The sequence below is a fragment of the Astatotilapia calliptera genome, chromosome 7 (assembly GCF_964374335.1).
Source record: "Astatotilapia calliptera chromosome 7, fAstCal68.1, whole genome shotgun sequence".
Classification (NCBI taxonomy): Eukaryota; Metazoa; Chordata; class Actinopteri; order Cichliformes; family Cichlidae; genus Astatotilapia; species Astatotilapia calliptera.
Window position 1 is genome coordinate 63867701 of NC_137428.1, and position 23051 is coordinate 63890751.

The window sequence follows — 23051 nt, forward strand, 5'->3', positions numbered from 1 at the left end:
CGGCATCCTCGATAGAGATAAAATGAGTAGATCACATGAATTTAAATGACATTCCCATTACTCTGTGTTCTCTGTGCTGTGCGTCAAACACAGAAGAGGAACCTACAGAACGGGTAAATAACACTGTGTCATCAGTTCCTCCTAGAAAGTCTTTGGCACTACACACAAAGGCCAGTTATCTATTCATCACCTGTACTGTTGCACTTTATAGTTTGGACAAAGTGATATGGAAAAACTTTGAGAAGAAGACAAAACAATGCATTGGAAGTTTTAATTAAGACCATATGTGTGCATGTGAATGTGGAAGAAATCAATTCCAAACTGCACCACAAAGTAATAAATGCTGACATATTTGTTAATTAGCATTGTTACCCTCCTGTTGCATCAGCACACCAATATTGTATTCTTGAATAGTTATGCTTAAGTATTTCTTGTTGTACATAGACTTAGAAGTCGGTATCTGATAAAAGTTTAACAAATTTTTACAAAGTTTCGGATTAAAGCTGATGAAAGTACATGTAATATTGAGAATCAATATCGTAGTGTATGCAATAAGATGAAACAAACACTTGAGGACTGCCCTAATATTATTCTTATTTAAAGCACTGTCTTTCAGTCACAAGGATATAGATATCCACTGGTATATTAAGTTAAACCTTATGAATAAGAATGTTAAGCAGTTCAGACTAACTTCTCCAATACACAAACAAAGTGATGATGATCAGATGAGAAGTCATTATGTCTCTCTTACCCTCCAATAAAAACCCTCAAATTTTAGATTTGATTAGAAATGATAACTGAGAATGCCTCAAAGCTCTGTCTCATTCTCATTTTGTCACTTTTAATATAATTAGGATCTGTGTTACACAGGCTACCTCCACATGCACGGGTCTTTTTTAAAATTATAACCCTTTACTTGTAGAAAGAATAGACAACCAAACCTTTAAAAGATAACATAGTGCACATTAGTGTTCAATGTAGCATTGTTACATTATGAATCTGACCACATGTGTCCTTTTCAATTAATTTTTTTCTTAATTTTAAGAGTTTTCATAGAATTTTCAATAATTACTAAACCAGTTTGCATGCAGTGACTGTTTTGTTCGAAATTTCACTTTGCTTAACAGAGTAAATCCACAATTTCCTTAAAACTTATCTGGCTATAGCATTAGTCATGTCTCTAACCTTTGGACTTTGTAGTAAAGCTGCAGGTACCAGAGTTTCTGCTTCCCCAGCTGTGTCAATAAAAATGACTGAAAGTCTGTTTTCCTATAAAAGTTCTCTGTGTAATGTACAGGGCAAAACATGTTGGTCAAGCAGTAATAGGGTTTTGTCATACTTTAAGTGTTGCTGGAGTTTTAACCTCTTTACACATTTGGCTTGCTGTCGTAGCGTCATCTTGTACTCTGCATCTGTTTTTCCTTGACTTGCCAATCCTTGAAGTAAAAGAAAGCAGAGAGGATTGAATACCCAACAAAGCGATTCTAGCATCAGCCATCTGGTTTTGTTTACCAGCAGACAAAGAAGCAGCAACATTAACACCTGCATTAGTAGCGGCAACAATTCTAGCAGTGTGCTGCAGATTGGACTTTTCGTGTAATCTGAGTGTTTCAAGTGCTTTAGCCCAGCTTGAAAATCCATCTTTAACAAAAGTTTTCAGAGACTCTTGATTGTTACTTGTAGCAGAGACCTCACAAAACCTCAGAGCTGTAGGCTATGCAAAGAAATTCCATTTTGTAACCAGCCTGATAATCCTTCCTTTTTTGCATTCATCCTCACTTCTGTTGTCTGTGTCTTTAGTGTTAACTGACTGGACACTGCTGGAGGCACCGGTGGAACTGGTAGATATAGAAGCATCACTTTACTTTGGGTTTTTAAATTGGTCTGTTTTGTTAGCATTAAGTCCCCTCTTAAAGGCTAATGTACATGCAGTGAGTGTCGCGGCAGAAGCATAGGCTCACCAATCTGCCTGGAGTGCCAGTCTGATTGGAGGACAGGACAGACAGCGAAATAACCAGTCACGCGTAGTTCCTTAAATTGATCCAATCTACCACCACCCCATGACGAATAAATTTAACCTTGAGCTGTGCTGGCAAACTTGTGCGCTCAGCATTCTCCGAAGGTACTCGAGCACCTGAGCACTGTTGGAATTGACTGCTCTTACATAAGACAACGTTGTAAAGAGGGTAATGGCCAGTATAGTTTCTAGTCTGGCTGCCCTGAGTTTAACTTCATGTATAAAACAGAAAACTCAACACAAACTTAACCACTTGGCTAATGACCACTGGTGAACAGGATGGCAGGGATAAAAGCTAGCATTTCTTTTTAGCTAAGCATTGCTCTCCTGGCAAACTTGAGCTTCCTCGTGCATCTTTTGCAGAATCTTCCTACCAGGTGACACGTTGGACGCCTGGCCACACAGCTGCAGAATTTCTATGCTGTAAAACTGATTTAGGAACTTAGTGAGTCAGTATTATAAAAAAAATATGTTGTAAGTCATGATGAAAATGCAAGTCTGCCAAGCAAAACAGCAACCCCTTTCTCCTGCACCATTTTTATGCGCACTTAAGGACAAAGTTATATTTAGTTCTTTGATCCGGTGATGCCCGTTTAAGATGTGTGTACAGAGGAATGTATGTGTGCATCAGTGATGTGTATCACAAGAATCTGGAGCTAGAAATAATTGTCCTGACCTCTTACATTCCTTTTTTGTTTCTCTGAAGCTGTTAGACTAGTTTTCCCCTGTGAGAAAGTTGTTTTTCTTGAGTGTGCTACACATTAAAAGCTATAACAAAAGAGATGCGCTGCCTATTAAGTAAACAAGCTACACCATAGAATCAGCATAAACAGGATAAACTGCTAATGATGAGTGTAATTTGATAGTATGTTCAAATGCATTTGGTTTATTGAAAAGGTAGTACATGCTTACAGCTTCTTTAAAACTTTTTTGTCCTAAATATTATATGTGGTTTATGGTATTTATTTTCATGAATTTCTTTACTTTAGCAGCTGTGTCAGGAACAGAGTTATTACATTGGCTCAATGATTTTACTGCAATTACTTTGGAACTCAAAGTTAAGTGTCTGAGCACCTGTCACTTTGAGTGTGCAGTGTGTTTAATGAGGAATTAATTGTCAGATAACCCCAATATTTCTGTGCACAATAAGTTCTATTAAACGATGTATCAAAAGGCTTAGTGAAGTGGGTGTACATATCATCTATAGACAGAAAAAGGTATTAAAAGCACAAGAAAAATACATTTCATTAAATTCAAGGGTAACTAATCTATAGATTGAAAGGCTCTTGGTTATTTTAAGTACATCAGCGCTAGGCAGGTTTTATTTGCCTTGTAGGAGTTCTGCTTGGTAACTTTTGATTTTAGCACTTTTTAAAAGTCTGATTGCATTTGAAGTCTGCTTTTGTGTTCTTCAGGTAATCACCCTTAGTTACTGAGTAACTGAGTGCGCACAGCGTGGATGACTTAATGTGAACATTTTGTGACTTTTTCTCACCATGTGTTCTTTTCACATTAAAATGACATTAACTTTAAATCAGACGCGGTCCTTGCTCAGTTTGCCATTCGGTGATATTATCAATAGCTCATTTAGCCCTTGTTGCCAACTGACACTGCAAATAAAGTAACTACACAGCAGGTTATGAAGTCAGCGACTCGTCCCGGGAACAAATGGATTCACACAGTAGATTCATCCTTAGAGGCAAAACCAAAAAAGGCAAAGCAGCAGCTTAAAGATACTGTGGCTACATTGTAGCTGGTTTCATATTATTCCGGCTTGCTGTCTATTTTCATGCATGGTTGCTCTTTTCTCCATCTCTCACCATTATTGCTTTGCTTGCTCTGCTGCTCTGTGCTTATGCTACCCTTCCTGTGTGTGTGTCTGTCTGTCCATAGGGTGCCTTTAATTGATGCAGACCAGGTTCTTTACACTTGCACTTATTTATACTGGATGCTTCAGTGAGCCAAAGTAACAGGATGGAGAATCTCTTCTTTTCTCTGGGAAGATCTGTCTCCCTTTGCCACATACAGACACACACACAATGAAAGAGACAGCCAAATCACCCCCTGCTGCGTCTGAGAGCCCCCTACTTGTAGTTAGCCCATTTAGAGCGGTGTGTAATTGAAAAATAAGTTTCTTTTCTTGAACCTGAAAGGCTAGTTTTCATTCCGAGCTGGGCTATATTGATTCACTCCTCCCTTATCATCCAGCAGAAGCAGCCCTTGCTGCCCATGTTTGTATTGACATTATCTGTCTGTAATGTAACTTGGCATGCTCCTTTACAGCTTCAGACACAATTTCACATAATTCGCTGGAGATAGTTTTAGCAGCATGGTGTTGGTAGTGTGGACAAAAAGATTATGTTCAGGGGTGGTTGATGCGGATTTATTTCTGAGGACATTTTTTTTTGTCCGGAAAGCTCAAAAACTCTCCTCCATAACCATTTTATTGTGATGTTTCTCCCATAGTACTATTTCTTACTGCTACTCAAGCTTACAAAGTCGGGCCAATCAATTCTCGGGTGCTGTTTCAATCTGAGGCTCAACCTTTTATTCAGGGCTAATCAATGCAGGGCAGATATCTAAGGCTGCTGGGGAAGATGGGGGTTAGAGAAGTAACAGCCAAGCCAATAGTCACCTCAGCTACAGATTTATATCACTGACCTTTTATGTGCAGAGCACAGAGAACAGAATTTGCTTAGGGTGGATATTACTGGGAACCCAAGGACAGAAAATGATGTTACTGGTTACCTCCCTGCTTCTTTTTTTTTTTATTACCCCTGTACTCTTTCCTTTCATAATTGCTCCATATGACTCACATCCAGTCATATCTTGATCTCCCCCTTTCATTTCTTTCCTTTCATCTTTTTTGAAACAGAATTTTTAGAAAAACTTATGTGCTACATGCTCCTATATAGTGTTGGTTTAATCCTTATTGCATCTTGTTGTGTGTTACTCTGCTTTACACAGTACTTTCCTGTCTACCCTTGTGGAGTATTGCAGTAACATATCTCTGTTGTACAACCCAGAGTCTATACACACACCCAGAAGAGTCTTATAGGTGAAGGGAGGTCATCTGTATGCTTTAAGGTTTAATACGTTTTCAATAGCTACTGTCAAGAGTAATATATATTTTTTATTACCAAATTAGCTGTTCATTGTCGAGGCAGCATACTGACATTTGGTTGGAAAATATTCATAAGGCCTGGAAGACAGAGGCAGATGTGGGTGGTTGGACCTGTCTTTGCATATTCAGAGAACTAAGGCACCCTAAGCAGTTCTCTGAAAAGTCTCATGACTGCCATTTCCAGAATCATTATGCATGAAGTATACCCATGGAACATCTTGGAATGAAAGTTGGAAGCTTTCCATGTGCACTCATATGATTTTTTTTCTTTAAATGGGTAACAGTGGTCCTAAATATTAAAGTCCTAACCTATTAAGAAATTTTGTGGTTACATATTTCCCAGATCTTTCCAATTTGATTCCAATATTTGCAATTCTTAATCTTCTTTGCATGTGGGATCACTTTGATTTATTTTCTCACTTGTGGCATTTCTCAAGGTCAGACACAACCCAGAAATGTCTGTTTGGGTTAAAAAAAAAAACAAAGGTAGTTATTTTTTAAAATGAGTTTCTTTTATTCGCTAAAGATCCTAGAGTCAACATTAATAGCATTTCCCAACTTTCCAAACCCAGATTTATAAATCCAACTGATGAAAGCTACATCATTTGGATCCATGTTCAACATCTTCTCGTCTTTGTGGAAACACAAATTTCTTTGTGGTTTACTGCAAACTGTGAACGACCTTGATATTTTTAAACTGTTAACAGTTTTACGATTGAGTTTTAAATTGCTCGGGTTTCTCCTTGCTCACTTAAATTCAGCTTAATTCAGAGAAATTATTCTCTTAATAACAAGATCTACCATTTTTTTAGATTTTAGTTTCTATAATGCACGGAACAATAAGCTGATGTAATTTTATAATAGCCAATAAATGAACATTTTAAAAAGTATAGAAGAAATGGGGGAAAGAGCCTTCAACCATGTAATGAGTGTTGACATTACATAGTTTGTCCTCCAAAAGGCACTTTGAAACTTCCCTGTTGGCAACACCACAAACACAACAACCAGCTGATCTGAGCCAAGTCAGACAGGGTGTAAAAGAGTAATCCATGACTTGCTGCAACAATAAAACAAGATTCATTTTAAGCTGCATTTTTATATTACCTTAAGGGCTCATAAATAGCTATGCATAAATGTTAGAGCAATCTCTTTATCATCCACTATATCGGTTCTTTAATATCACAAAATCCTCGGTATCGGAGTTAAAAATCCTGTATCGGCCAGCGTCTAGTAATTACACCTTTTGTATATAATCTTGCAAAAAATCATCCATCATATTGCATATCACTTACTTAACATGAAACAATGTGGAAGCTTACTTGAGAAATAACTTGAGTATTATTCAGAACCGCTGGGAAATTAAGCTTGTGTTTATGCTGGGAGTTCATTTTCATGTCAAATTATAATTGAGGTAAGAGAGGTGCAATCAATATAACTGCAACAGAAGCTGAGCTGAACAAATAGAGAGAGGAAGATTTCACCCAGATTGAGCCACTGAAACTTTGTGAAAGTAGCACAAACTAAAAATGTACATGCTAATTAAAAAAAAAAAATTTAAAAAAGGGGGGGGGGGGGGAGTATCCAGCTGATGTCTCTACGCTCTATGATTTAACAGTTTAAATGGGGCCTTAGTAGACACAGGGTTGCTGAAGGGTGAGAAAAGATGGGATGCAGACGGTGGGTGTGCAGAGGAAAGGATGGTGTAGTCAATATTTACTCAGAGTAATTGGTCTACACTTCCAGGTTCATCCCTGCCTTATCTCCTCCTGTTCTCCCTCGCACACTCACTGTGTGACCACAGTTACACACACATACACAGGGGATTGTGCACAATGCCCTGAGCAGTCCACAAAATAATGGTTAAAAGCATAAGGGATAAATGCTCGACACAGTTGCTTCCAATAAAACTGCCCAGGTCACCTTGGGAGTGTTGCAGAAACCCCAGAGTACCATAGTGAATTATTATTGCATAGTGAATTGTTATTATTTCGTTTCTCTTGTAGTGCCATCTGTAATGACCTGTATAGCTACGCTTTCTGCGGTAATGAGGTGGGTTTTTGTTCATTACCTCAGTGGCGAACAAGTATTGAGGCTTATTACTGAATTGACAGAATGACAGGGGCATTGGGATAAGAGGTGTCGAGCTTGCCAAAAGATGGATTCATCACAAGCTTGTTGCAAGAAGTACTGCAAAAGGTTTGCTACTGGCAGTGTTACACTCGTGGGAAAAGACGAGCTGTCCATCAACTGTTTCTTCTTCTTTTTTTTTTTCACTCTTATTGGTCACTCCTCAAACACACCCACGCAGACACACATACACATATATGAGAGACAGTCCTTTTCCTGTCCTCTTGTGCTCCCAAAGCAGCTTTCCAATTAACCCAGTGTATCTCCGTCAGCTCTTTGAAGTCATTTTATATGGTTCTCGCCTACACTTGTTCTGTGGGGCTCTGAATGGACATTTCTGGGTTGTCAACAATGTGTTGCCCTAATCACGCTTCTTTGTGCGGTGTTTGGTCTGTGAATACTCACAGCTCTGTAACAGGTTCGTATTTAATCGTCTCCCCAGTGTCGCCAAATCCTCATAGGGAATTGTTTGCGTTCTTTTCTGTCATATTGAAAGACATTTACTGAACAGTATAAAACCTCCGAGATGACCGTTGTTGTGATTTGGCACTATATTTAAAAAGTCTGATGAAAAATAAGCTTCTGAAGCAGAGGTTAGTGTACTGGAACAAGCTTGAATGGCCTTCCATCACCTTCAATTACAATACATAATTACTTCAAGCAAGTTCATTTTCATGTGCTGCAGGCTGGCGTTCCCTGCAGCTGGTGCCACGATGAAGATAACAATGCAGAAAGTAATACCGCCCCACAGTCCCTGATGCACACTATGCACATTCTTTTTTCTGTCTCATTCCTGTCATGCTGCAGATGCCAAAAAAGCTGCAGTCACAGCACTTCAGGATCAGCTAAAGTTACTTTTTTCAAAGTAGAAAGTAATTTCAAATGGAACGTTTCAAACAGCTCAACAGACATTACCAAACGCACGCGCACAAGCTGTTTCTGTGCAGTTCGACACTCAGTGTGTCTTGCAGTCGATGTGTTGATGCAGTTGCTGTAGTTCAGTGGCAGAAGAAAGAAACAGCTCTGAGAAATGTGTAAGAAATATACTAGGATTGTGAGAGATTAGGTAAGAACTGAAAGTCAAGAACTGCTCAGGAATTGACATTTAATAAAATGTGATGTCCTCATTCTTTTCAGAGTTAACTAAAGCAGACATTGTTCATAACGTGTCACTGAAACTATCTTGACAAAACGATAATTTTTTGTTTCAAAAGTTGTGTGACGGTACTGGACAGATTAATATGTAGAGATTCAATTGGATACTTTGTATCCATGTATTGTGGTAGTCTCATAATTACTGTAGCATAGGTAATATGTAGACACACTGTCTGCTACAAATTTCTGTATCTATGTGAATGGTAAGGTTGGGCGATTGGACGAATATATCGACTGTCGATGATAGGCTGAGCCTTTCGCCGATCGTTTTTACAAGTCCGTGCATGATTACATGAAACGAATGAATGGTAGTCGACCAGTTTGCCAGGTTTTTCTAATTAGTTGATTAGTTAATGATTATTTCAATAATTCTTATCTCCTCTTCCTGTGGGCAAACCTCCTGTTCTAGGCTCCAGTACCTCACCTGTGCAAGTCTGCCCACCTGTGAATATCACCCTGTTGTTGAAAAGGGTTTACTATTCAGAATAAACGCTAATATTAATGTGAGAAGAAAAAAACAAACAAACTAGGAGACTGTGTAGCTACTCCAGTTTAATGGTTTACTATCACATTTCACTCATTAGCTAACAAAACTGAAATTGTGTTCACTCAGCAAGCATCAACCATGAGAAGTTTCTGCCAGGTAAGCTAACATAAACAAGGTATCAGTGCGACACACCAACTAATTCTCTAAAGCTGACCCACCCAGAGTTGACATCACAGCTCCACAGTGTCGGTGTTTTAAATGCGTGTGCACCGCAGTAGTGCTTTCATGGAAGGAAAGCGCTGCTTTGCACAGTCTGCATTCAACTTTGTCTGTTTTGCGTGAAATGATTTCACATTTTTGAAAACTTCTGTTTCTATTTACTTCTGTCCTCCTGTTTTGCCGTTCACGCTATGTTATTCTTTGTTAATATTGGGTGTAGTCTAAATATGGAATGAAGAATTTCAAAAAGAGCTGCAGACCTGGCAAGAAACACCATTAGGACATAATGGCCCATGTTGGACTGGTGCCATGCCCACTGTTAGGTCAGGGGTAGCAGTCATTAATTTAAATTTAAGCTGATGGTGCTCTTAAGGATTACTTGCCAATTCCCACCTTTATCTAGCATTTGGACAGCAGCCATGATAGCTCGTGTAACATCTGCTTATATAATATATGGCTAACTCTATTTAACTCAACAAATCAGATCAGTCCTTTTGAGGTGAATCACTTCCCCCACTGCAGTGCTACACCAGAACTTAAGGTTCCCTTACCTGCCAAATCCCATTTTGATCCCTTTGCTAAAGAGTATACTGTTGTCAGTGTGCACATTGTGCCTTCATTGTGAAGAATTGGTCAGATAAAACGAGTGAGATGTAATATTTACATTTTGAAAGTGACCTGAACATATTTTAGTCTTATAAGTTATATTCGAAGCATAGTTAATTAGCAGATGGCATAAATGCTGCATCAGGTTTATAATAAGTTGATTATTGACGATGGTTATGTTATAAATATTTTAATCAGATAGGCTTTATCTTCTTATCGGCTCTAAAATGTATAAGGAAATTTTCCAAGGCATGTATTTATTGACTGCAGCTCGATCTGATCTGTTAATTTGTAAAATATCGTCTTCACCCTTTTTGTTTCCTGCAAGTTAACATGGGCAAATAAGCCAGCTGGTGTTGATGAGGGTCAAAGGTTGAACAGTGTGTGAGTAGCTTTGTATGTAAGCTGATTGCAACTTGAAATTGAAAGTGTCTCCTTGAAGCCGAGCTATAAGTTCAGTTCAGTTCATTTTTATTTCAAACATTTCAAACATGTGCCTTCACAATCATTACAAAATATCATTCCATTATTTGTTTGAAAAGGAGTAGGCTGAAGTATTTACTTATTTGTCCCTACCCCCTCAAGTTTTACCTCTCATTCATTTAATTTTTTTTTGTCTTAAATTAAACAAACAACATATGAAACATATGAAACATATGAAGTAAAACAAAACATAACATACATAAATCAAAACAAGAAATTAGCAAGCCCCACCACAGTATAGTTTCTTTCATATGAAAAATACAGAATGTGTATATTTGCAGATACACAAGTTATGGAAAAACAACAAAACAAAACAAAAAAAACCAAAAAAGAACCGCAACACCATTTCCAGCAACATTATCGTCCTGGGTTAACCCCGTTTTCTTCATTCTTATACTTATTTAAAATTAGGTTTTTATATTTTACTTTAAACTGTTTTATGTTTTGACTGTCTTTTATTTCTTCTGTTAGACTGTTCCATAATTTAACTCCTGCAATTGAGATAGACATAGTTCTTAAAGTTGTTCTAGCACTTTGTATTTTTAAATTCCATCTCCCTCTTAAGTTATACCCACCTTCTCTTTCTATGAACAATTTACAGATTTCTTTGGGAAGCAGTTTATTTCTTACTTTATACATTATCTGCGCTGTTTTAAGCTTCACCAAGTCTTGGAATTTGATAGCTTGCATTTTGACAAAGAGTGCATTTGTATGGTCCCTGTACCCTACATTATTTATTAATCTAATGGCCCTTTTCTGTATTATAGTTAACACTAATGTGCGACTGCTATCTCTGCACCATCTCTATGCCTCACTGTGCTCTTGAAGTTAAGCTGGATTTTTTTTTTCACTTGATACTGAAACATCATTGAAGCGACTCAAGATAAGAGAAGAGATGACTCATTGTTCTTATATCAAACCAGCCTTAATGTTTATATGTTGAAGTTGAGAGAAGTGGAAACTGAAATATCACACCACTCAGCTGAAGCTGCTAAGAGTAAGCCTGCTATTTATTTTGTTTTTTGGAAAGGTTGTTTGACAAAAAGATAATCACGGCGATGTTTTTCATTTCCAGTTTAGATGAATCAGCGTAATAAATAGTGAAAGAAATAGAAATCTGAATGTTTTCCTGTCCTCATAAGATTCAGGAGCTTTTTCTTTTTTATCACTCAGCTTTTTTGTTTCATATTGCATGAGACAAACGGAGGCGTTGCGTCATGCATTCAGATCCAGAAGGGTTGTGCTGTCTCATTTAAGAGACAATCTATACATGGTTTCCAGTACCTGCTGCTGTTAAAAAAGCAGCAGTGGAAGGATGATGTAAGAACAGATTATTTCTGTGTGTCAGTTACTCAGCTGCACTCTGGAGGATGGCTACATGTGCTAAGTGAATATCAACGAGCTGTGGTAAAAAATGTGGAGTTTTACTTATGAATTCACAAAAGTCAGAGGTTTTTATTTGAAGTGGGGTGCAGTGGATTTTGTGGTAATGAAGATTACTTCATTGAGAATGTGTCCCTGTAATGGTTTATTTGAGGAAAATGAACAGTGTCACTGCTGGAGAAAGGGAATTCATTTAACTGGATTATTTTAAAGGACTGAACAAATAGAAGCGGCATCTGAACATAAATACAGAGCGATATCTATGATCTGTATCCATCCAAGCATTTTAGAGGTTTTCATATTTGTCATTACTATTCTGCATTTAACATTTTTATCCCTTTTCTCATTTTCAGATTTTGTTGAGAAGGACATTTAGACATCCATCACTGTCTTTTGTTATAAATATTTAATGTCAAACAAAATTTAAAAAAAAGCTGCAGGTACCTACATATATTAAGTATTGTGCTGAATTCTTGAGCTTAAAAAAAGTCAATATTTGGTATGACCAGCTGAGTTCTTTAGTACAGCCTGAACTATTTTAGGCTCTTTTAAGCTTTGTTGTAATTTCTTTAAGCAGTCAGTGGTTCTGTCGGCTCCTTGAAGGGCGTTCAAAGCTCTTCGTTGGATGTTGGCTGCCTTTTGTTCAGTTCTGTTCAAGCTGATCCCACACTGCTTTAATAATATTGACGTCCAGGCTCCGGAGGAGGGCCAAGTTCATGACTGATAGTGTTCCATTGTGTGTTTTTTCTATCCAGGTATGCTTTGATTGCACTGGCAGTGTGTTTGGGATCGTGCTGAAAAAGGAATCCGTTGCCAATCCGTTGCTTTCCAGATTTCCATGGTATTACACATGGTGTTGCACAGTGGATCAAAATCTAACTCCATTCATAACTCCGTCAATTTTGACAAGATCTCCAACTCAACTGTCTGAAATGCAGCCCCAAACCATGACAGAGCTCCTGTCGTGTTTTACAGATGGCTCTAGACACTCACTGTTGTAGCTCTCTCCTGACTTCCTCCTGCTGACAATTTGAACCAGAAATGTCAAATTTGGATTCATCACTCCATCAGACCTGTTTCCACTTATTTAAGTCAGGTTATGGTGTAATTTGGCATACCTCAACCTTTTCTCCCTGTTTCCTTTCATGTTCACGATAGCCTCCCTTCCACTGAGACCATCTCTAATGAGGCTTCACTGAACAGCAGATGGATCAACTGAAAGGTTAGATGAATCTCTCAGGTCGTGTGTCAGGTCTTTGCGGGGTTTTCTCTTACTTAAGGGCGTGACAGATACTGTTCATCCGCTGCAGATCGTTTAGTTTTTGCGGGGGGGTTCTGACCTGTTTTTGTCCCCTACTTGTCTGTTTTCTTTAAGCATACACTGCACACCACACCTGACCAAGATATACCAGTTTTGTTTTGTTTTTTAAAGCTAAAAGCACTTTGGGAATCACCTTGTTGATGCAAAATTCTATTTTATGGCTGTAAAAATATAAGATGTCGAGCTATATTTGGCATTTTCATAGATTCAACTAAAGAAATTGGAACAGTTGATATGTTTTTGCAACACACTGCTAGTAACAAATATGCCATTTAAAATTGGTGCTTTAAGTTTTCTGTCATGTGTAGACAAAACACTGGGTCATCTGTTGGGTTAGATTTGCTTTGTATGCTCGGGTAGGTCAGTGATAAATGGTTTAACAATAGAATATATAAAAAACAACAACATTCCTCTGAAAATGGTCGGGTACAACAATTAAACTGGAAATGAGCAAAAACCTGCCAGTGTAAAAAGACTGTTGGAAAGCCTGGAGAACTATTGCATAAAACCACTTTAAAAAATTACTGGCTTCATGAAAACAAATATGAAAAAAACTAAGGACTTAAGAGTTTGTGTAGTACTGTGCAGGTCATTCATGTATCAATATATCCCTCCATTTTATTCATTTCAGTCATGAAAATAAATTAAAAAAGAAAAAGAACCGAAAGAGCACGGTAAATAATAATTACATTTTCACATCGCTGCACTTCACAATTGGAGTCATTTGAGCTGAGGACTCCATCAGTCATTGTTCTGGTAAGCCACACTGCCATTTAAGATGCAAAGGTCCATACGTTTTCACAGCAGCTGAACCCGTTTTAGCACTGCAGCATAAAAGTGTTCCGCGGTCTGTCCGAGACGCCTTATTACTGCCACATAGCTTTGTTTGCGAGCTAAACTGCTCACCACATAGTGTCAAACCTCAGCCAAAAGGCCGTGTCTCACATTCCAGCCCATTATGCCGCAGCTGCACTGCGTCCAGTAGAAATGCCCCAAACTGGTTCGGGGCTCATGATTACTGTGCCGACGGTGTGCTTATTTTTGTTCTGCGCGTGTGTATCGGTGCATCTGTGTAAGTCTAGGGTGAAATATGTGCTCTGTTTGTATATTAGTGTTCTTTGATGTTTGTATCTTTATCTTCCCTATCGTGATTTTCACCCACAATACTGTTAACACTGAATGACCTAGACCGCTTTTGTATTCATGAGATCTTCCTCTGTTTATTTGCTCATAGATTGATACGGCTTTTTAAATAGAGCCGCTGCCTTTAATATTTTTCTGTCTTTAGACAATGGAGATAATAACAGATTTCCATTTTGACTCTGGTGATGAGTATCGCTGTAATGCAATCGCTCTACCTGTTTGATTTCTTTACAGAGCGAGTTTGTAATAGTCTGTCCTCTCCTCTGTTTCTCTTGTTTATCAACAGAGAGCCAGCTGCTTCCAGGGAATAACTTCACCACGGACTGCAACATCCCTGGAATCTTCATGTGTGGCGATGGCAAGTGTGTCCCAGGCGGGCGGCAGTGTAATGGACTGCCCGACTGCTTTGACAAAAGTGACGAGAAAGGCTGTCGTAAGTTCGTCATTAATAAATCCCTTTTTAACGACTAGATCCGCCTTTACAGTTGAAGCCAAATTGATTATTTAGAGTTACATCAAGTCTTCACAGCTCCTGAACTCTTTTTGCGATCCAGCAGTTGTACTTCTTCTGACATCCCCGTCCAAAGAGCCACAAGGGCCACTTAAAACGAATTCTCTGCCAACTTAAATGAACTTCCCTCCTCAATCCTCAAATCACTCTCCCCTCAGTGCACAGCCTTCCTCTTTTTCTTCCAGACCCTTGGCCTCAGTTTAGCACCAGGATGAAATTTAATACCATCAAAGCAAAGGCCGATTACTTCTGTGCGCACAAATAGTGGCGCATGCATAATTCTACTGTAACACTAGAGTAATAGTTTGGTTTTGATCCACAGTTTTAGTTGGCTTTGATCTTTCTGGTCTGTAGCTCCTCCTTTTCTCCCGCCCATCTCAGCCAGAGCTCACACAAAATTGGGATTGCTGATGAAGATCGACTTTGAGGAGCTGCCACACCAAATAGAATCCCTCATCTCCCGATATGTTCATCTCTCTGAATGTCTCGCCCTCCCGTTTTCAGTCGTCTCTGTGCACCATCCCAGTTTATCTCATCTGATCATTTTTGGCTTTTGGCTTGTAATTTGCTTTGCAGATGCCTGTTTTCATTTAGCAAGCAATAAACCTCCTCTTAAATCTTTTTTTGGTTTTGTTTTTCCTAACCCTGCTAATTCTCCCCAGTTAGAAAACAAAAACAAAACATATGGTCTGCCCTCCATTCTTTGTTTTTTCCTCCTCGAACAGTCACTTCTCTCACTGTTCTCTTCTTAGCAGCTCAGGGAAAAGGCAGACGACTCTTGACAAAGGTGTGCTCCCTGGCATACAAGCACACACACACTGTCACACTACAGTCGGTAAACTTACTGTATAGGTTATTGGTTGTCTTAATTTGGAATGACTTGGAAATCTAAGATGTATATTCATAGGGAATTTTATTGTATACACTAACCTTTTTTTGTATACCTTTTGCTTGTGACGCCCTTTAACTTAAAGAAAGACTGTTGCATTAATAGACGACTATACGTTCAGATTCTCATCGCTCACTGACCTTAATCTGTCAACAACTGTCAGACATGGAATACTATCATTTATGCATATGAAGTATCAGATACTTCCAGTATAATACAGCCTCTATATCATTCTGGTCAGCCACTTTCACTCCAACAACATGCAATTAGTGCTATAGTTGCAGTTGTTTTTATTTTAAACATGACAAAACTGACAAATTAAATGGGGGGGGAAAAATATTTGAGGAATGTCTGGTAGCCTCTAAATGAGATAACAGATGAGGATAACATGAGCTGTTTATGATCAGGGTTAGACTAGCATAACTTGTTAGCTCAGAAAATTCTCTTGCAAGTGAATGGAGGCGTCTGCATTGGTGCTTTTCCTCAAATACATGTCATTTATAACGAGAAGCAGTATATCCATATCTGCAAACAATTTAAACTTTGGCACAACACAAAAGGAATGAGATGCCCCACTGTGTTTGTGATTGGAGTTTGAATTCAGTTAACTTCCTTGCTGCATTCTCAAGAAAGCAGATCACTGAACTGCCAACATAAACTGAATGTATATAGTGCACGCGGTGTCTCTCGCTGACATAACATGTACTGTATGTACAATGTACTGCTAAAGATTAAAACAAGTTATCACAAGGCATCACGCTCATCCTGCTTGGGCTGTCAGAGCGCTATTTGTGTTTGCTGTAGACATCTACATTATCTGCTCTGGCATAAGTGGGCCTTATTATTCTCAAGTAGATGGCTAGTTGTCGTTTGGTATCTCTGGCGACTGCTTCCCAAAATCCCCAGACAAACTTCTGGCTCCATTAGGGGCTCTGCAGAGACAGACAGACAGATGGAGGGATCGGAAACAAGGGAGTAAGAGAAAGAGAGGGGGCAAAAAGGGGGACTCATTATTGTGGCTTCAGCAAGACTTCTGTCAGGATGTGTATTATCTAAGGAGAACACAGTGCCTGGAAACTTTGTGACTGCAGCTATGCATTCTCTGCAGGTTGACTTATAATTAGACACCCCCTCTAAGAAAACACAAATAAACTCAGTTATGGGTATATGTGGTAGGTTTGTTGACTCTGTTTGCTTTCCTTCTGTCATTGAGACATAAGGGTAGTTTTTTTTGAGAGCATACTTCTCAGAAAAACACATTCTAAATATTACTATCATTACAAATGATTGCTGCAAGGCTTGCTTTCTTTATATTTATAGTATCATAAATCTCTAGGGTGTCCAGTGTCCATCCGCTGCCCTTTGCACTCATAGTCATTACCATGGAGGCAGAGCAGTGTTGACTACTACTGGATATTAAATTTCCTTCCATCTGTAATGTGAGCAGATGGCTTTTGTCAAAAGGTTTCCATAAATACACGCTTTAATTGTTGATACGTGTCGATGTCTACATCATTTCCGTCTCTTGGCCCATTTTAAGTATCACACTAGTGGATTAAGAAAGAACAACAAAACAATTCAATTCTCTTCTTTGTGTGCCTCATAAGCATGGAAAGATTGTGCTTTGTAGGCATGCATATATTTGGTGACTTTGTGTTGTGTTTATTTTTGCCATATGTGTGACCATATAAAATTCTCTGTTACATTTTTTTTTTTTGTGCCGCAGAGGAGTGCCTATTTTTATCTCATTCATTTGCAGAAGACAGCTGTACTCAGAAAGTAGATCCCGCATAAGCCCCTGCTCTTTAGCCAACAGATTGTGCTGAAGTCTCTCACCAAGGAATACTTATCCTGTACCTGAGGTAAAGGTCATATGTGGGGACATCCCCCTGGTGTCTCATTAATGAGCATTTTATTTTTGAACACCATGTAGCTAATGGGAAACACAAGAGACAACAAATCAGTCTCAACTCGTTCTGATATCTTCAACATAAAACATGAACATAGTTTTTAAAAACACAAGCGTATACACTCATGCTGGTGTGCAGTGGTCCAATCAGTAAGAAAAAAAAACTATTTTGGAAGATGGATCCACCTACACATGAACTTAGGACGACATTTTCTAGGAGAGTTTGATTTTTTTGCCAGCAGTTGTTTTGCTTCCAAAATAAACTTCTTTCTGCCTTATTTATTGACCTGGTTACATTTTATTCCAGTGTTGATACCAGTTAGACGGTTTGCATTTGCATTTGCATGTTCTTTTCTCAATCCTTTATTTATTTGTAGATATATCTCATTATGTCACAGCTGTCAGCCCAGGAATTGTAAAGCCACTCCTGTGTTCCTCCCAAACCCCACTGCTCCTCTGCTGTTTGTTTGTTCTTCCAGTCCCCTGTAGCACAATGGTCAACTGGATTTGTGTAAATACTTTTTGCTGGCTCTTAAATAACAGTTTTGGCTGAGGGAAAAAGGCAATATCTCCAGCCTGAGTCTTATTTAAGATGAATCTTATTGTATTTCCGCCTCACTAGTTGAGGCCAGGACCCCCCAAAGTATTGTTTTGATCGAGCCTTTTTTCTCCTGGAGTGCAACCTCTACTTTGCTGTACATTAAATTAATTACATTTTAGATTAAAACATGTCATTTGTAATTTGTCTCTTTTTTGCAGTTATTCAGTCCTGGGGATCTGCCATCTATGGGCAGTGCTTGTGTATATATGTATGTCGGCAGATTAAAGGGGTCTTTAAACTGAGATTCAGAGGCAGGCTGTTGAATAATTCCTCACACAAAGAGGTCAGAAGTACCATCCTGCTCTCTGGTGTCCATAGCGCCAGCCCGGGAGAGTGTTAGACGAAATGGATGCTGACAGACGAGAGAAGGAGGAGAGCTGACTGAGCTCACTGGGCCTCAGAGCCAGGATTAGCCTCTTTGCCCTTGTCTGGACAGGACATGAGTAGACGAGAGAGGACGGATACATAGCAGGGCCAAAAGGGTGAGTGGACGTGATTTAGAACGCAAGAAGTGTAGAATCAAAGACGCAGACACAGAAATGTAGTTAGGAGAAAGAGAAAAGACGGAGAAGTGCATTTCAAAGCAATGATTGTTCTGAACTAGTGGCCCTGCAGGCTGAGGCTCTGGCCTCTCTGTGTGGGAGAGTTCACATATTCCGAACTCTGCACTCACAAACTTCTCTGAAACTTCTATGCTGCTTTGAACTACAGGGCCCAACAGGAAGGCCACTGGCCATACCGAAAGGCTGCGCATCTCCTAATTCAATGCTTAAACTCAAGCGGTTTGCATGGCAGCATGCCTTTAATTAGGGCGATAACTCTGATAACTCTTCACTGCTTGAACTTGATCTTGAACATTTGTAATTGTTGCACAGTGGGTCAATTAAAATCAAGCTATGAGGGGGGAAAACACTTCACTAGAACTTCTGCCCAAAAATAAATAATAAAATCAGGGAGCTATTCAGAAGTTGTTTAATGTGAAACAGAGTACACAAGCCAACAGTTACTGTAAAAACCAAAAGGGCTATTACTACAGCTAACTGAGCTGAGCTACAATACCATTCATTTGTCATGCCAATCAGTAAAGCTTGGTTTATACCTTACATTTAGCAGCAGATGTGTTTGACATCTTTAAACAATATTAACTTAAATCTGTCTGTTATTCCAGACATGCTTGAAACTTTTACTTGTGAACTGTAGCCTCACACGTGGTCTGCTATTGAAGTCTCTATTAAGACTCTATTAACAGTGTAAAAATCACTATTTCAAGTTTTAATTTCTTGTTCCACTTTTTATTGATCCACTTTGATCTTCATAACATTTAGGAGCAAAATAAACTCCTCAGTTTATTGGATTAAATGAATATTAAAGCCGGGACCAACATCAATAGTGCTGTTGTTTGTTTTTTGTTTTGTTTTTTGTGTGTACTGGCCTTCGCACAAAATACTAATGACATCCCCGAGTTCAAAAGAACCACTAAACGCTCATCAGCAACAAAGCTCTCCACATCAGTAGGGTTGATTGTCTCTACAAAGATTCCTGACACAGAATGGTTCTTTACCAAACTCTTCGTGGGTATATAAGGTTTGGCTAAGATTAGGACTGTGTGTGTTTACACGATAAGAAAAGTGACCAGTTTGCCTAATTTTAACACAAGAGCAATGTAAAGTTGGGCAAATGCTCCCAGCTTTACATGACAGTGTTTCTATACTGTATGTGGCTCGTTTGTGTGTGTTTAATTTATGAGGACAGACTAGAAGGATATACAGGTGACTTCAGTTATTAATAGTGTGAATGATTTATGTGCCAATTACTTGTTTATGATGCTTAAGCCAAGATCGAGCTTAGTTTAAATAGTTTCCTAATATTGTAAAGCAAAATGTAAATGTTGTTTTATTACTGCAAATGTAATTAAAGGCTTAACAACAGATGGGAGAGCAAAGCCAACAGAAATGAAATGGTGCTTTTACTTCACCATCAGTTGAGCTCACCTGACCTCTGTTTGCCATAAATCACAATCACGTCACAAACTATTGCAAACAAATTGTTGGAACTTGTGTAAGAAATCCTTTCTGTGACTAAGGTAAGTGGCTAAGTGGGTTGTCTGCCAACTGGAAGGCTGGTGGATCGATTCTCCGGCTACTACAGTCTGTATGCTAAAGTCAACTAGAACAGGAGCTACATGTACACGCCTACCTGTGCAGTGCTAATAATAGTAACTCTTAATGCGACATGGACAATGCAACATGCAACATTTTTCCCACATCGGACTGGTGATTCACAATACAGTTTTTCTAGCTCCACACTGCTTTTAATATATATATTAAAGTATATTTGACATCACATCTACTCAAAATATCAGGTTTTTTTTCTGTCATTTCACCTTTTTTATGAATTGCCAATCAGTTTGTTCCTAGTGATGTCTTAGTGGTTATTGGAGTTACAAATGTTTTGACCCCAGTCAAAAGCAAAATTCTGCCTATGCAGTATTAATAAATTAATGTATTTATTTAGTTGTTTCGTTTTTTTTCATGAGTCCTCAATCATATAGTTTCAAGAACAAGCCCATCATTGCTGTAACATTGCCTGGAGGAAAACTCCACCTGCTGATGTGACTGCAGTGCTTGGCCTGAAAAAGGTGTTACCTCTGCTCCCGAATTACAAACGGGAAGGTAGAAACTGTTTGCTCCTCCTGTCACATGCCAGCATGTCCTGAGCATAGCATGAGGTAAACTGTGTGCTATAACTGCCTGTTGTTTGTGTTTAGCTTCAGTTGCTTTGAATCGTTTCCTCTCCCTGGACAAGCTAGAGCTCGGTTTGCATTGCCAGCAATAAATCAGACTCATTCCCAGTGGGTGCTCAGGTCCACCGCTCTCCCCTTTGTCACAGATTTTTTTCATAATAATTAAGGGGGGAATTTCTAGGCCTAGCCGAAGGAGGTGGTTTTCGGGTCTCAGGATTTTGACTCTGCTTCTCACAAATAATGTGGTTTTCTTGACTTCATCAAACCATGACCTCCAGCTTGTAGCTGAGCATGAAGTGTCAGGAACAAGATTTAGCACCCCCGATTCTGAGGCCACGGTTCTTAGCTGGACAAAGGTGGAGTGTCCACTCTAGGTCGGGAACAAGTTGATGCCTCAAGAGGAGGAGCATTCTGAGGTCTTATTTACGAGTGAGGGAAGAGTTGAGAGTGAGTGTAACAGATAGATTTGTGCAGCTTCTTTAGTAATTGGAATGCTGTACCAATCTTCTGTAGTGTGACAGTGAAGCTGTCAATTCATAGATCAGTCTACATTCCTACCCTCACCTGTGGTCACAAGTTCTGGCTAGTGACAAAAAAATAAGATTGCAGATATAAGCAGTGGGAATGAGCTTCCTCCAGAGGGTGTCATGTGGGAGGGACTTGGATTAGAGCCAGCAGTCTTCTGTTTTGAAATGTTCAAATTGAGGAGCAGGCTACCTCTTGGGTAGCCAGGTGTTTCAGGCATGGCCTAGTATCAAAAATTAAACTAAGAAGAAGAAGGAAGAAGAAGAATAAAGTGGGCTTTGGAGTGTCAAGTCTTGGTTCTAGAATGACTTTGAGAAATCTGTAGTCACAAATATCCAGTTTGGTTTCCAATATAAATATCATGCATCCCGAGAGGGGTCGGTCTTGGTATCAGCCTACCCGATGAACAAGAAATGAGAAATAAAATATTGAAATATAAAGAATTTGGAAGATGGAAAACAGACAAAGGTTTAATGGGTCAGAGTCTGGTGGATTCCATGAGCTTAATGGTTGATTAATCAATAAGCTGGTGTAGTTGATACCAAGGAACGGGGCTGAAATATTTATTAGGTTCCTGCATGAAGTCTTTCACTCTGGTGCCGTGTCTTTCTACTTCTCTGACTCTTTGTTCACTTTCGACTGAACGCTATCCTTGTTCCATCGATTTTCACAAATGAGCCAAAATGATTGCTGCTGATGCTTCAAAGGAATAAGAAATGCTGTCTTGTCATTTTAGAACACATTGTTGGACACTATCAGTTCAAACGAGCCAATTTTAGCAGTATGTTGCTTTCTATGATGAATATTGCAGCAGCGTTATTATCTGACAGATCGTGCGCTGCTTTTTCACCATATGCCCTTGCTTCTCTTCCCTTTATTGGAATTTGTTGAAATATCACTGATATTTTACACACGCCTTCGCTGTGTGGTATACGAGCCGTTCTCGCTACCCCATCTAGCACAAAGTTTGATGGCTTTGCAGAACACCATTGGTCCGTAAACACTTAAGATGAAGGCAGCTCTATAATGTTGCAGTGCCCCTCACGGAGTGCTATTGTATTGTACAAAAGAGTGTGCAGGGCTTAGACAGTGAAATGTACAGTGCAATGTAGGGATTATTTTGATCCCTAGGCCCACTGCACTGGAACTACCCATGCACTTTTTGCTTGCACCCTGACTCCATTACCTATTGATTTCTTCCTTTCAGAAATACTCTGCAAGGTCAGAGAAACCTTTGAAGTCATCAGTCTTTTCTACTCTTAGTTTCTGTTCTCTCCTCACTCCAAGTGTTTTCCTTCTTGTTAGTCTCTTCAGCGAGTCCTTCTCCTTACTCTGTCAGTCATGCATGCCCATCATGGCTGCGACTACCTGAGCTGAACATTCTGTTCTCTGAAGAACCAATCAGGGGAGAATAATTTAAGGGCATAGAGGCGCACACCGGGGGAAGAGGAAAAGCATGCCATCGCCAACAGGGTTGTCGGATTCCACCCAACATGATCAGTGAAGCCACAGGGGAGGTAAATATAAAGAGCAGTGCTCTGTTTCAGTTTCTGTTGTATCATCCAATGATTTAAGTACAAAATATGCCACGGTACTACAAATCCAGGTCAGGATTTGAACTACAATTAACCTGTAGATTATGAAAAAGGGGGAAAAAACAAGTGTTCTTTTATTTATTTACCTTTAAGTTAAAATGAAAAGACAGTTGTCACATAGGTGATTAGCAGAAGTATACTTTTTAATAAAAATGTCAAGCGTTATGTGCAATTGCATATATCAGACAACAAAAAACAGAGACATGTTTGTTT

The 23051-nt window shown here is 39.1% G+C and overlaps 1 protein-coding gene across 6 annotated transcripts in view; it reads left to right on the top strand.

Moving 5' to 3' along the window:
* Positions 1-23051, top strand: part of ldlrad3 (low density lipoprotein receptor class A domain containing 3) — a 94818-nt gene that overhangs the window by 25388 nt on the left and 46379 nt on the right. For 2 of the 6 annotated variants that reach the window (XM_080304867.1, XM_080304869.1), the window contains exons 2-3: positions 12760-12823; positions 14352-14498. The exons of 1 other annotated variant lie outside the window; for it this stretch is intronic. In XM_080304867.1, coding sequence (XP_080160993.1) covers positions 12808-12823; positions 14352-14498 — 163 coding nt within the window. In that variant the 5' untranslated portion in view covers positions 12760-12807. Of the gene's footprint in view, positions 1-12369; positions 12443-12759; positions 12824-14351; positions 14499-23051 lie in introns of those variants that run through there. 3 more of the 6 variants (XM_026176416.2, XM_026176418.2, XM_080304868.1) reach the window with 2 other exon arrangements.